Source organism: Dasypus novemcinctus, chromosome 3, assembly GCF_030445035.2.
Source record: "Dasypus novemcinctus isolate mDasNov1 chromosome 3, mDasNov1.1.hap2, whole genome shotgun sequence".
NCBI classification, from domain to species: Eukaryota; Metazoa; Chordata; class Mammalia; order Cingulata; family Dasypodidae; genus Dasypus; species Dasypus novemcinctus.
In genome coordinates, this window is record NC_080675.1 from 132,840,906 (window position 1) to 132,854,802 (window position 13,897).

Below are 13,897 nucleotides of genomic sequence, written 5' to 3' on the forward strand. Positions count from 1 at the left end.
TATGCAAAAATTAGTTCAATTTCTGGTGCACAGTAAGGTGCCCAAGATGTATATGTGGGATGAATGAATTGATGGGCAGATGGGTGCCAAAACGGAGAAGTGGTAGCTTGTCTGAGGAACACATCAACCATATGAAAGCAATATTCTTTTAAGAGTTCAGACTCATAGCTAACCAGCAGAACTGAATTATTTTGGACCTGGGTCAACAAATAGGCACATTTGGCTTTGAAATGCCCTAGAAATGAGCTATCAGCTACAGCATAGACTGTTCACCAACTTTCCCCTACTGAGGTTGCCATCTACAGTATCACTGGCTGAGAGGGCACGGTTATGACATTTTCCTCTCTTGTGAATTGGGCACATTGGTGTTCCTGGTTTTGATTTTGTTTTTACTTATTGTTTCTATCTCTGTGGTTAAGAACCCCTTTCTAGCGGAGTAGATGTCACTCAGTGGTTGAGTGCCTGCCTCACATGTACAAACCCTGAGTTCAATCTCTGGTGCCTCCAAATAAAAAAAAAAGACAGAATAATAAAAATCCTCCTTTCTCCACTGCCCTATCAATCATTATTCGAAGCAGCTAAATACTTTGTTTGGTATATAGTAGGTACTGCCAGTGACTAAAGCTGTTCAACTTCTTAGGTGGAGAACTAGAACATTAACATTTTAAATACATAGAAACGTCCTATAAAGTGGAGAAAATCATTCCTAAAGCCTCACTGTTTTGTGTTTGCTTTAAAAGGGAGAATTCCACTGATGGAGGCAGAGCATCTGGCTGCCTGAGGTCACACAATCTACCATGGAAGAGATGGTTGGGGATGAGAACACCCCTAGAATAGCTGGCTGACTTCACGTTGACCTCCCTAAATGTTTCAGGTACAGTCCAGAAAAGTGGCAAGTTGGGGTATTTGACCAGATAAAAATATGAAGGAAAGAAAGGAGTCAAGTCTTCCAAGGAGGAAAAAAAAGTCCCCACCCCCCACCCTCCTTTTTATAGGGAATAAGCTTGCTTTTGAGAATACAGACCACGTGAAAGTGAGTCACTGCAACCTTGATGATCTGGGCTCCTTGGATCTGAATGTGACAGTCTTGTGACTAGATTTTCCAGCCCAGAGCTAATCCTTATCCAGAACCTTGAAGTGAAGGCATGAGTCAGAAACTTTACACAGACATTACTATCTGGGACCTCATGAGAATTCCATCTGCTCTCTGCACTCAACTCTCAACTCCAGTAAACTAAACCCAGTTATGGTGCCGGCGCTATGACTTCAGCTCTTTGCACATATACAAGAGGATTCTACCTACCAGCACAAAGTGCAGCTTACACCTCACTTCCTCTCCAAAACCTTTGGCTCTTCTTGACTGGTCACTTGTGATTGCTGTGAGCTTTCACGGACTTGCCTTTGTTTCTCTCAGTGTCCCTGCCCTCAGGAAGCTTACCGTCGGCTGGGGAGGCAGGCTCTCACTCATGAAATGCTCAGAGACGACAGAGCAAGTGCACGGGACAGACAAGGACTACATGGGTGGCCGGGAAGGTGGGATATTCATGGAAAAGGACATGTAGGATTTGGACACACAGGGTGAGTAGAAAGGGACAGGAAGGGACAGTCTTGGCAGGGAGTCAGCATGTAGAAATACAAGTGTCCACAAAGAATTAAGCAGGGACAAACAAGCGCGGCAGAGGAGGGGAGTGACCAGGTAGAATAGGAGCTAATGTGCATCATGCTTCAGGCGTTGTGCTAAACGCTTTTGGTGAATTATTACATTTAATCATCACAGCAACTGTCTGAGACAGGTACTAAGATCTCCATCTTACAGATGAAGCACAAGAGACGCCAAGAACTTAGGTAACCTGCAGGTAATCACAGAGCTGGGATTTGAACCAGGTGATGGAACCCTGAGCCCCACATATCCAAAGATCCCCATGGATATAAAATTGGGGAAGTATTTAATTGCTGTGATTTAAAAAAATGATTTAGTGACCATTTCTGAAAATGTCACATTATAAAGTGTATTTGACATAATTTCTCAATTCAGAGAATAACTAGGACCATGAATTTTGCCATACAAATCTCAAATAACACAGTGTGCCACCTACAGGTGGCTCCCCAAAAAACATAGTAAGAATCTAAACAGATTCCCTGCTTTGAAGACACTCCACAGCCGGATGGGCCTGCAATTCACAGCAAGGACGGGCCTGCAACATCCAGGGAGGAGGGATTCATAAATTACCCCTATGAGACCCCACAGAATTTCAGACATGTAAAGTTTCAAAATCAGCAAGTTTTGGGGCCTGGCCTAGAAAACTTGTCAAAATTTAAAATGTGGCTCTGAGTCACAGAACTTCTCTGATAGTTTAACATGAATTCTTCCAGACTCAGTTTAAAGCCTTTTCCTTTTAGAGAGTGGCTGATTATCATCTGCTAACTATTATCCATCTGGGGTTTCAACGCAGCCAAGTCGAATCCTGCTTGCCCCCTAGAGCCTTCCCTAAGCGGCAGCATCATTACTTCTAGGTGTCTTCTGGAACCCTCCCCTTAGACCTCACAGGACTCATTCTGCCCAGCGGTGGTGGTTCCTGACTCCTAAAAAAGCCTCCCTCTTAGAGGAATCTATAACATTCCCCAAAATAGAACAAACCTTTATTTTGCTTCCAGCGGTAGTTGGGCGCCCTTTCTTGTCAGCTTGCAGATTTTCCGGAAATAAAGATTTTATAAAAGGTCTGGAAAAGGAGAAAGAGAATGGATTAGCAATCAGTAAGTACCTTGGGGACTGAAAGCCGCCTCCATAGAGAATGGGGTGGAGGGCTGTCCAGAACATGTAACCTTGATACAGGAAGGCCGCTGGGCTCACAGGACAAGCCACCCAGGTTGGACCCAGGGAAACAAGGAACAGGAAAAATAAACAACTGATTAGGAATGACAGGGGCTAAGGAAGTCAGCTTTATGCCACCACCATCCCCAATCAAGCAGAGCAACCAAGTAATAAGTCTGTGCGCGTTGCTTCCTTACACATGTCCACTAGTCCTACTCATTCATTTACATGTCTGCCTCACCAGCAACACAGGACAGGGACAATGTCTAGTCACCTTTTACTCCTGGTGTCTGCAGAGGAGCATGGCACACAGCAGGTGCTCAATAAATATCTGGTGAGTGACTGACTCAATGAATGAAGGGATCTGTGTAAATTAGCAATTTGGTATTCAAACTCACTTTTTCCCAAATCAGGGGTTCTTAACCAGGGGTCTGTGAGCTTGAACTGAAATTCAAGAACAACATTATTTTTGTGGGGATGTGTAGGTCTGGGTATGATACATTTATTAAATAATTCACAGGGGAATGTGGACTTAGTAAGGGGTCCATGGTTTTCACCTGACTGGCCGATGGTTCCGAGGAAGAAAGAGGTTAAGAACCCCTGCCACCTAAATGTTCTTTTGGGCATCTTTGTAGGAAGACTCCCCAGGCATCTGCTTCTAACTTGACCAGGAACAATTACAGAATTCACAGTAAATGTGTTTGCAGTAGGCTATGTCTACATGACAGTTTATGTTGAAGCATCGATAGCTCTCTAACTTGCCCCGAAAAAAAATTCTCTGGAAGCAGGTCTACACCTGTCTACTGTGAAAATCTCAAGCTAGGACTTGTGTCTTACCTGACAATTTAGGGAAGAACAAAGAGGTTTTTCTGTTTTGGGATGAAAAGAAATTAAGAAACTCAAAAGTGGGTGTGGGGGAGTGGATGTGGCTCAAGCAGTTGAGTGTCTGCTTTCCAAATGGGTTCAGTCCCCAGTGCCTCCTAAAAATAAATAAATGGACAACAAGCAAACAAACGAAAAAAACCAACTCAGGAAACGATGTGGCTCAGTGGTTGAACGCCAGCTGTCCACACACACGAGGTCCCAGACTCATTCCCCAGCCCTGGTACCATTAAAAAAAAAAGTGGGTGTGTGAGCGCAAGGAAGTGCATGCATGGGGAGATGAGGGAGAGGGAAGAGAAATGAAGCAGAATAATTTCTGACTATGGACTGAAAAGGAAATTCTCAATTTTGCTTTCATTGTACTTAGACCTTTCTTTAGAAAACTATCAGGCTTGCTGATCAGTGAAGTTAACCTTGACTTACATTACAATTTAATAGAGACTAAAAGAGCAACTCTTCCTTGGAGGCCATTCTGAATATGACAAAATTTGGACGTTTATGCAATATTGCACTTGCCTGGTATATATAGGTCTGATCATGTAAATTATGTCTGTTTACTCAATACCTAAGATCTTGGGGACCTTTGCAAGGGGTAGAGGAGGAAAGGATTAGTAGAGCTGGTCCTGAGATCTCTGGCAGCTTGCAAGGGGGATACCACCACAGCTTTTACTTATGTAGCTTAGACAGGGTCTTAGGCACTAAAATGGTTACCTGAATCAACCCCTCTCTAGTAGCTTCTTCCAGAGTTCTTGAGCTGTTTCCCAAGTGTTTCAGGGAGTCAGGTTAGCTTGGGACTTGCCAAGTCACTGACATTTAAAAAAAAATAAGTGACCATGGAGAATATTTGGGATGATGTTTCAAGGGCAAAGTGTCCTAGAACCAGGCTGTTCCACTCTTAGATGGTCAAAGATGGTGATCCCAACCTAACCCCAGGACAGTCACCTCTCCCTGAAAACAGGGCACCTGGTGTTTGGGGGGGGGGGGGTTGTGGGAGGAAGGGTTAGTGGTATAAGTGAGGGACTGAGATTGGAAAAAAAAAAGCCATTTTAAGAAACCAACCTTCTTTTTTTTCAAATGATAACCCAGCTCCAGCAGCCCAAAGGAACAAAATGCCAACCACTCAAACATCACAGTTTGTTTTAATATCTGATATCCCATATCAGATGAGGCTAAACACTTACAGCTCACTGCTTTGCATAAGCTCGATCAGATCCATGAAAAGCACATCACGGTTCCGTTCACAAAAGCCATCCATGTCATAGGATACCTGGCCAAGAAAGGAAAGAAATCTAATTTTATCCTTTAAGTATTTCATTGAACAAAAATCCAAGTTGACAAAGCTATCCTCCCCGGAATGTATTAATTTGCAAATGTAGTGTTTGGGATTTCATTGAGAACTGCCTCACTAAGGCTGTGCCTGTGCTGACGGAACTGATTAGCTGATACAGCTGGAGATCACCTTTAGGTGCTGATAGATGATATCTGGATGCCCAGATGACCTATGACCAGGGCTCCAGCTCTGAAGACCACACAATCCCTTCAACGGATCCAGAGGGAGTCTCTAAATAATAAACTTAGCCCTTACCCTAAATTTTAGTTGACAGAAAGGATTAAAAACCCTCATGCTCATTGGTCCGTTGCAATGTGCCAGATCATCTGAGGCTCTGCAACTTCTTTGAGAAGGTGTCAGGGTTGCACCAATCAGGCCATAAGCTCATGCTCAGGGACCTTGGTTAACAAGAGACAGGTTGGGGCAAAATGTGAAACCAGTGGATTTCCACAGGACCAAGTGATCCCCAAGAGCCACGATCTCAACTTAACCCACACACTGCCTGGCACCCATTACTCGTGTGTTTGATGAAAAGAAATACCAAAGTGAGCTCTTAGTCCTTGTTCTTATAGGTTTGTGACTGTAGCAAGAGGCAAGACCAAAACGCCCAACAGAATTTTGTCTTTGTATTCCTCCAGCTGTTAGTACATGTATCAGGGTGATTCAGGCTTAAAAAGAGAACATGGAGTAACATAAATGATCTTTTATTCTGCCTCCCCATGTACATCCTACATTCTATTTGTTGAATGACTAGAATATGGCAATGTGAATGAAACTTTATAGACATCCGTATCATTTGCCCCCTGAGAAAACACATCACAGACCCAAAGGCTTAAAGCAGGTAGCCATGGAAAAGGGTAACTCTGCTACCCCTGTGCTCCAGCCATACCTTCCCAGCATAATGGTGAATAATGAAGCCCTGGTTCCAGCTGTTGAAGTGCTCGTGCATCCCGATCTGCATCTGGAGCTTCTGGAGCAGCGTCTGATCTGCCCCCTCACCCACTGCGTGCATGGTGGCACACACGTCGTCCAGGATGCTCATGATCCCAGGAGGGTTCTGAGGGCACCGAGAAGGCAAGGCCCCAAGTCACTGACCATGCTGAGAGAGACAAGGCTTACCAGGTCCTTCCTTAAGTAAGGAAACAGCTTCCTAGACTTCAGAGAGCACCATGAAAGTCAGCCTTTCCCCCAGAGCACGAATGTAATTAATAGCTCCAAATGGGAAGTTAGCAATTAGATCTAGAGATGGAGAAAGTCCACGTCCCAAAAAGCTTTCTAACTCCCTGCACTTTAATTCAAAGTCATGTACTGATCATTATCTGCTTGCTCCTGTTTGTACTGAGTTGGCTTAAACAACCCAAAAGGGAAACAAAAACTTTTTCTGCCTGTAACCCACACAAGCATGTTTATACAAAGTAGCACAGGGTATACATTCTATCATGCATTACTTTTTTTTTTTTCACATAGCACTATTTTGTATGCATTCCTCACATTTTAAAGAGTCTCCATATTTAACGAATTCTAATGGTTATATTCTCCTACTCTGATATGCCATATTTATTTAATGACTATATTGTCCATGTATGTTATTTTTTCTAATATTTGGCTATTATTTTTTTAAAAAGTAATGTGGACATTTCTGTTTATATTGCTTTTTATTTTCTTTTGAATAATTTCTTAGCATAAAGTCCTGGAAATTGTATGACAGGACTAGAAGGCAGGGGCAATTTTATGGCTCTTCATATGTCATGCCAGGCACATGACAGCTGTCTTCTCTTAGAGTGCAGTAACTACATCTATTTGTTAATGGACATTTTACTCATACACACATTTTTACTTACTACAAGAATAAAGCCTTATCACTTAATTGTCACACATGCATATAAACTTGCTGTAGTTGCTAAAATTCTCTACAAATGAGAGGTGTCACTTCACCTATGCCAAAACAACATACAGAGAACAAGAAGTCACTTCATGTGAATCTGAGACAGTGTATAAACACACCAGACCGGTACTTACAACTTTGTTCTCTATGAGGTCACACACAATTTTGTTATTAAAGTACTCAATGGGTGTCCATCTTATTCCCTCTTGAACATATTCTTCCTGTAAGAAAGAGCGGGAATTCACATGATTCCCTGGTGAGGACTCGCTAGAGCTCAGCTCAGAGAGACAGAGAAGGCCCACAAATCCCCAGAAAAGAAAAACTTGAATGCCCTTGAACAAAGACTTGGAACTTTTCTTTTTCCAAAGAGGCTATAGCAAAGGAACAATTCATGGCTTGGTAATGTTTCTATCTAGGTGGAACAACATGAAGTCACTCTGATGCAACCGTTTTTGATATAAAAACAAGGAAAATTCATATGGCTTAACCTATAGGTTCAATTACTGAAAATCTCTCTGAAATTAATTTAGGACAGGAGTTCTGATAAGCATCTAGGCTACTTCTAGGGGAGATCCCCCATTCAGGGAAGCTGTTCATTAAACTTGATCATCACCCCACAGTCCTGGTTTTCCTCCTTCCTCTCTGGCCTTGTGTTGTTGGCTTCCTTTGCTGGCTCTTTCTCCTCTCCAGAAATTGATATGATAGAATATCTCTGGGCTCAATCTTCCAGGCTTTTTGTTTTCTCAACCCTCATTCTCTAGGTGATTATCATCGATCCCATAGTTTTAAATAACACTTATGGGCTACTGACTCCCAAATGCATTTCTCTAGTCTGGACCTCACCACTGAGCTCCAGGCTCAAGTACATCAAGCTGCCTAATTAGAATCTCCCCTTGAACATATAATAGGTATCACCGGCAAATCTGTGAATCAAAACCACATCTCCTGTCCTCCACGGCCAACTGCTCTTCCAATCTTGTTCTTCAGTTTACAGTCTAACCACTGACCCTTTTTTTTTCAGGTTACAAAGCAGGAATCAAATCCTTGAGTCCTCCCTTTTCTTCTTAGCTCTCCGCTAATCATTTTGAGCAAGTACTGTTGGCTCACTCTTCAAAATCCACCCTGAGTCTGACCACTTCTCTCCACAGTCTCACATCTTCAGCTTCATCGTTGTCTAAGCTCCCACCCACCATTTCTTGCCCAGTAACCGCAGTAGTCTCCTAACTGGTTTAGAAACTTCCCTCCTGTTTGTCTTACCCTGCCTCACCCACTCTCTAAGTCTATAAAGGACAGTGACCTCTCAAAAAACACAAAATCCTAATCAGATCAGATCATTCCCCTACTCAAAATATTTCAAAGATTTCCCATCCTTAAAACCCCAGGTCCAAAATAAAGGGGGGTGGGGGAGTAGGTGTGGCTCAGTGGTTTGAGCACTGGCTTTCCATGTACAAGGTTCAATCCCTGGTACCTCCTAAAAAAAATACCAAAGTCCACGCCCTACAAGGAGCACTGTGTGGCCCAGCCCCTGCCTGCTCCTCGGCTCAGCTCCTGCCACACACTCCCACGGTAGTGTTGGTCTAGTCACTGCAGGTGGAGGGTAGTAGGGAGTCATTGATATTTCTAAGTAGGGACATGACCAAACACACATGAAACTATTTTTAATGTGGTACCTAGAATAAGAGGGAAGCTGAGTTGGACTTTTAGAAGAAACCACCTCAAGTCAGAATTAGAACACTGACCTGGTTAAAAATACATTTCTTTTCAGAGAAGACTGGGAGTGGAACATATCGAGAAAACCAAGTTTTCCCCTTGGAACACAGTGTATGCCAAAGACAATTGGGTTGGAACTAGGTTTTGACTTTCCACTTGGTCAGTGAGTCAGAGTATAGTAAAAACAGCCAGTCATAAATCCAACTTCACAGCATCATTTGCTTAAAGAAGAAAAAAAAATGCAGCAGATGGTGTTTATATTTCATAGAGTAAAATGCCACAATGGCATATGGTTTTTCTGGTGGACTTTTATTAGGTGCATTTCATAATACAAAACTGACACTTGAATCTATTATCAAAAGAGAAAAAGCCATAACCTTTAAAACAAAACAAATAAGAAATTGAACAAGATGAAGGAACAGCAATTGCTTACCTGTTCAGCCTTTAATGTCAGTTCAATAAAAATCTGCTGTAATTTTTCATTAACAAAATTGATACAAAACTGCTCAAAGCCATTTTTCTGGAAAAAAAAAGTTATGAATGTAAACATTTCTGCAAAATCATTTTAAAGTCAATTCTTGAGTGGTTTAGAGAAATGTTTAAGTAAAAAGCCTTAACTGAAATGTTGCATGCCCCAGTAGAAAGAATTGTGGTTTATATTTAGGAGAAAATAATTTGGTAAAGGTACATGCAGAACTCATAAAAGCAAAAATGAGCTATATATTTTTTCATTGCCTAGAATTATTTCTTGCAAGGCCGATGAAATATAACACCTTCAACCAAACCCCAAATATTGAACCTCATCTTACCTGGAATATTTCAAAGCCATAGATGTCCAGGACGCCAATATTGTATTCTTCATGGTCCTTCTCCATCGCCTTATTGATAGACTAGGGGAAAATAAAATATGGTAACTAATTCCTTTTCATTCATATAAAAAAATGGGCATTTATGGGGGAAAGGGAAGCAAGACTGTATGTGGCAAAGCTACAAAAACCACTAAGAAGCAGAGGACGACATGAAGACAGGTGACTTGCAGCTTAGAAATGATCGCAGTGCAAAGCCAAAAACTGGAAAACCACAGGGATCCAAAAACTGCTATGGCAGGAAAAAAAATATTTGTTTAATGATGAGACCTACTAACCTCTGGCAGTGCTAGTTTTTTCTCAGGAACTAGGATTAAGAGGAAATGCCATCTTGGATGACTGAAGTATAAGCCTATTTCACATGAAGAACTGATATTATAAGGGCTATAAATGTCACTTTGGTCATTTCATGACCACCTAACACTGTATGCCAGGGAAAAGACACGGTCCCTGCTCTCAGGAGCTCACAGAGAGGGAGAGCAGACTGCAGGTAAGAACAGTGATCCTTATCCAGGTGCCGCCAATAAAAGCGGCTTCTGCGAGTTAACAGCTACCTTGTGACAGGCTTTGCTAAGGGCTGTTGAGGAGTTGTTTCATTTAGTTCTCACAACTCCTCCAACAGCACTGGTATCACCGTCATCCCCATTTTTCAGTCGTGGAATAGAGGCTTGCCTAAAAGTGCACTGAGCAAGAGGCAGGCACTGGGATTAAGCGTCCACACACGGTGTGATGCCTACAGCTGCGCCCACTGTGAGAAGCGAGGCGGTCGTGGCAATTCAACGGCAGGGACATAGTGGTAGGAGGGTGGGCGTGGGGCAGCCGGTGTTGATGAAGGCATCAAGGAGGGAGGACTACAGGAGAATTCCTGGACGTGCTGAGTACCTGGATGGATTTGGAAGTACCAACAAGTTTTTTCCAGGCGAAGAAAATGACATTATAATTTTCTGTGAGAACGGGTACCAACACAAAGCACTTAACCCAGTGCCCAGCATTCAGTCAGTTCCCTACACATGTCATCTCTAATTAGTGACCCAGGAGGCATCCTTTCCCTTCTACAACACAGAAAAATGAGGGATGACAGAAAGGAAATAAGGTGGGAGGGTACCATGAACAGAAAGACACGAGATACGGGTTCCAGCCTCCATTCTGGGCCATACACTTGCTGAAGGGTCTCAGTCAAATCTCTCAACACTCTAGCCCAAGAGTCCCTACCGAGGGCTCAAACATAAGTAACATTTAGTATGACCCTGATCTTCCCAAGAATTAGACATTATCCTTCCCTACCGCAACCAGACATGATCCCATTTTAAGGCTTGCAGATGTTGACGCCTTTTGGCTCTACTGGGTGTGCTGTTGTCCCTGACTAGACTCCCCCTAGGGATCCTAGAGGAGCAGAATGCCTAGGAGCACTGCCCGATTAACTGGGTCCAGTTCCTCCATCTATCACTCAATAGCACTGTGACCTTGGGCAAGGTCCTTAATCTCACTACACCTCAGTTAACTTATCTGTAAGAAAGCGGAATTAAGACCTACCTCACGGACTGTTGTAAGAAATTACTAAGTTAGTTTTCCTAAAATACGGTACCTGGCACATAGCAAGGGCTATTTAAATGCATGCTAGTGTTATTCCAATATTTATAGGCTATAGTAGTTAACATAGACTCTCACCGATAGCGCTACACTGCTGAAAGGCAAATTTATTTTCCGGACACAAACGTGATAGATGTTAAGTATGTATATGTATGTATATGTATATGCATTAAAAGTATATTTATGATTATGCCATAACCAGAAGCATCTATGGTATTTTAAAAATATATCCCAAAAGTCTTTTTTATTTTAAGATTTATTTTTATTTATTTCTCTCCCTTCCCCCTCCTGCCAGTTGTCTGCTGTGTCCATTCGCTGTGTGTTCTTCTGTGACCGCTGCTATCCTTATCAGCGGCACCAGGAATCTGTGTTTCCTTTTGTTTCGTCATTTTGTTGTGTCAGCCCTCCATGTGTGCAGCGCCATTCCTGGGCAGGCTGCACTTTCCTTTGCGCTGGGCGGCTCTCCCCATGGGGCACACTCCCTGCACGTGGGGCTCCCCCACACAGGGGACACCCCTGCGTGGCACGGCACTCCCTGCGCGCATCAGCACTGCGCATGGGCCAGCTCCACATGGGTCAAGGAGGCCCGGGGTTTGAACTGCGGACCTACCATGTGGTAGGCAGATGCCCTATCCATTGGGCCAAGTCCGCTTCCCCCAAAAGTCTTTGATACTCTTTAACAGCTGGAGCCAAGTCCCCTCCCTTAATGTAGGCTATACTTAGTGACCTGCTTCTAATGACTAGAATGTGGCAGAAGTGACAATTTGTGAGCCTGAGATTAGGACATAAAAAGCACTGTGGCTTCTTCCTTGCTATCTCTTAGATCACACGTTTTGGGGGAAGCAAGATGCCATGTTGTAAGGACATCCAAGCAGCTCTATGGAGAGGTTCACACAGCAAGGAGCTGAGGCCTCCTGCCAAAAGCCGTGTGTGTGTGTCATCTTGAAAGCAGACCTTCTACCCACAGCGAGCCTCGAAATGCTTGAAGCCCCAACTGACACCCTTGACTGCAATGTTGTAAGAGACGCCAAGTCAGAAACACTCAGCCAAGCCTCTCTCAAGTAAACTGGGAGCGAATAAACGCTACGTGTAATACAGCAATAAATAACAAATACAACATTCCTAAACCTTTAGGCTCAAAAGCCAAGAAAGGTCCATGACAATGGATTTCCTCCTCTTCTTCTGGTCTCCAGTCTTGGCTTTACTAAATATTTTATCCACAGGAAGCTGATATCACATTAGGTTTGGCTGATGTGTCTGCTTGGGCAATTCTAGAAGTAAAAGGGGATCAATGATCCTGAGGTGAGAGGTTAAAAAGTAGAGACGTAAAGTAACGGTTAAAAAGAACAAGCCAAAATCTGAAAACAAAACCGTTAGTAGTTTTACTCTCTTTAGCTAAAATATGAAGCCTCACCAAAGCCACCCTGTGGTACTTACATCCACCAAGAAATCAAAGACCCGGGCGTGCAGGGCTTTGGCGAGCGCATCCCTCGTGTAACAGGCCTGCTCCACATTGAGCGTCACGTGGATGGACTCCGACTTGCCTCCCCACTTACTATCCATCTGCCGGCTTGTTAGCTTTTCTTTCAACCGGTCCTGGTTTATCCCCAGAAGATATGCAGGAAACGCCAAGACTATAGAAAAAACAAAACACAATGGTCTTTTAGAACCGTAACAATTCATGTTGCAAACATGTGGAGGCACTTGTGTGTGTAAACACAAGGCACCATCACTAGACCCCCCAATACTTACAACCTAGTCCAGGCTGCTTACCAGCAATTCCATACACACTCATCTGCTTTGCTTTCCCCAATTGTCTTATTACATGAGTCAATTCCTATGGCAATGGGGACTCCCATTAATACAAATCAGTGACTCAGAAAGGATGGAAAAACAATCCCCCCCCATTGAGATCATAGCTAAGTGCCTAAAATGGACATCCCAACATTTGCAGCAAGACAGCCAGGAAGAACTAACATTGCTTTGCCTCCAAATATTATTTTCTTCCTTTTTGGTACAGTGTTTTCAAAGCGTCATTTCAAAAAAGCTTGAAGCACCTGATATCACTGAAATAATGACATATTTATTGAGTGCTTACCATGTGTAGGGCTACTAAAAGGACGGGACAAGATACAAAGTATTTTTTAAATCTTGAAGACCATCCAGATGAGGGAAAGATATTTACTAAATAATGAGGGCTCCTTAAAAGCTGGATATGTGACACAGACAGACAATAAAACCCATGGGAATTTAGAAGAGGGGGCTACTACCACTTGCTAAGGTGATCAAGGAAGATGTGGGATTTGGGTAGGACTTAAGTATAGCAAATAGACCAGCACTGGTGTGGTTTTTCAGTTGTAGCTGAAAGTTGAGGTAGAAGATTTAAAGGTTGGATTGGATTCTAACAGTGAGGGTCCTTGAATGGTATGTTTGGGTTGGAGACCAAAGGGGGCGATGGATGACTTCTCAAGGGGGTGTTATAGGAAGATTCCTCTGGGGGTAGCATATGGAGTGAAATGGAGGGGAGCAGTGTCATTCTCAGCACAGCAAACCCTTCCCATCCCAAGGACATGTAGGAAGGTAATTTACAGTTTTCAGATACAAAAACAGGCTCCTATGGTTCGGCAACTTGTTTCAGAGGTGGGCCAGTGATATAAATGGAATTTTCTCGATTTGTGGTCAAAACGTTCTAATGTGAATAAATGACTCCATTCTTGGGTATTGAAAGAATGCTCCAATATGAGGGAAAGATTTTTATGGACTCAAATGAAAACTGTGAACTGGGACATGAATTTTCTTTCTCTCCATAGAGCTTTACCAAA

General features: G+C 43.0%; 1 protein-coding gene across 3 annotated transcripts in view; it reads right to left on the reverse strand.

The window, feature by feature from the left end:
• Nucleotides 1-13,897, reverse strand: part of MYO1E (myosin IE) — a 220,819-nt gene that overhangs the window by 58,582 nt on the left and 148,340 nt on the right. For all 3 annotated transcript variants that reach the window (XM_004452867.5, XM_071214222.1, XM_004452868.5), the window contains exons 10-16: nt 12,513-12,709; nt 9,429-9,509; nt 9,053-9,139; nt 7,044-7,130; nt 5,914-6,081; nt 4,876-4,961; nt 2,639-2,720 (exon numbers count right to left, since the gene is read on the reverse strand). In XM_004452867.5, coding sequence (XP_004452924.2) covers nt 2,639-2,720; nt 4,876-4,961; nt 5,914-6,081; nt 7,044-7,130; nt 9,053-9,139; nt 9,429-9,509; nt 12,513-12,709 — 788 coding nt within the window. The remainder of the gene's footprint in view (nt 1-2,638; nt 2,721-4,875; nt 4,962-5,913; nt 6,082-7,043; nt 7,131-9,052; nt 9,140-9,428; nt 9,510-12,512; nt 12,710-13,897) is intronic.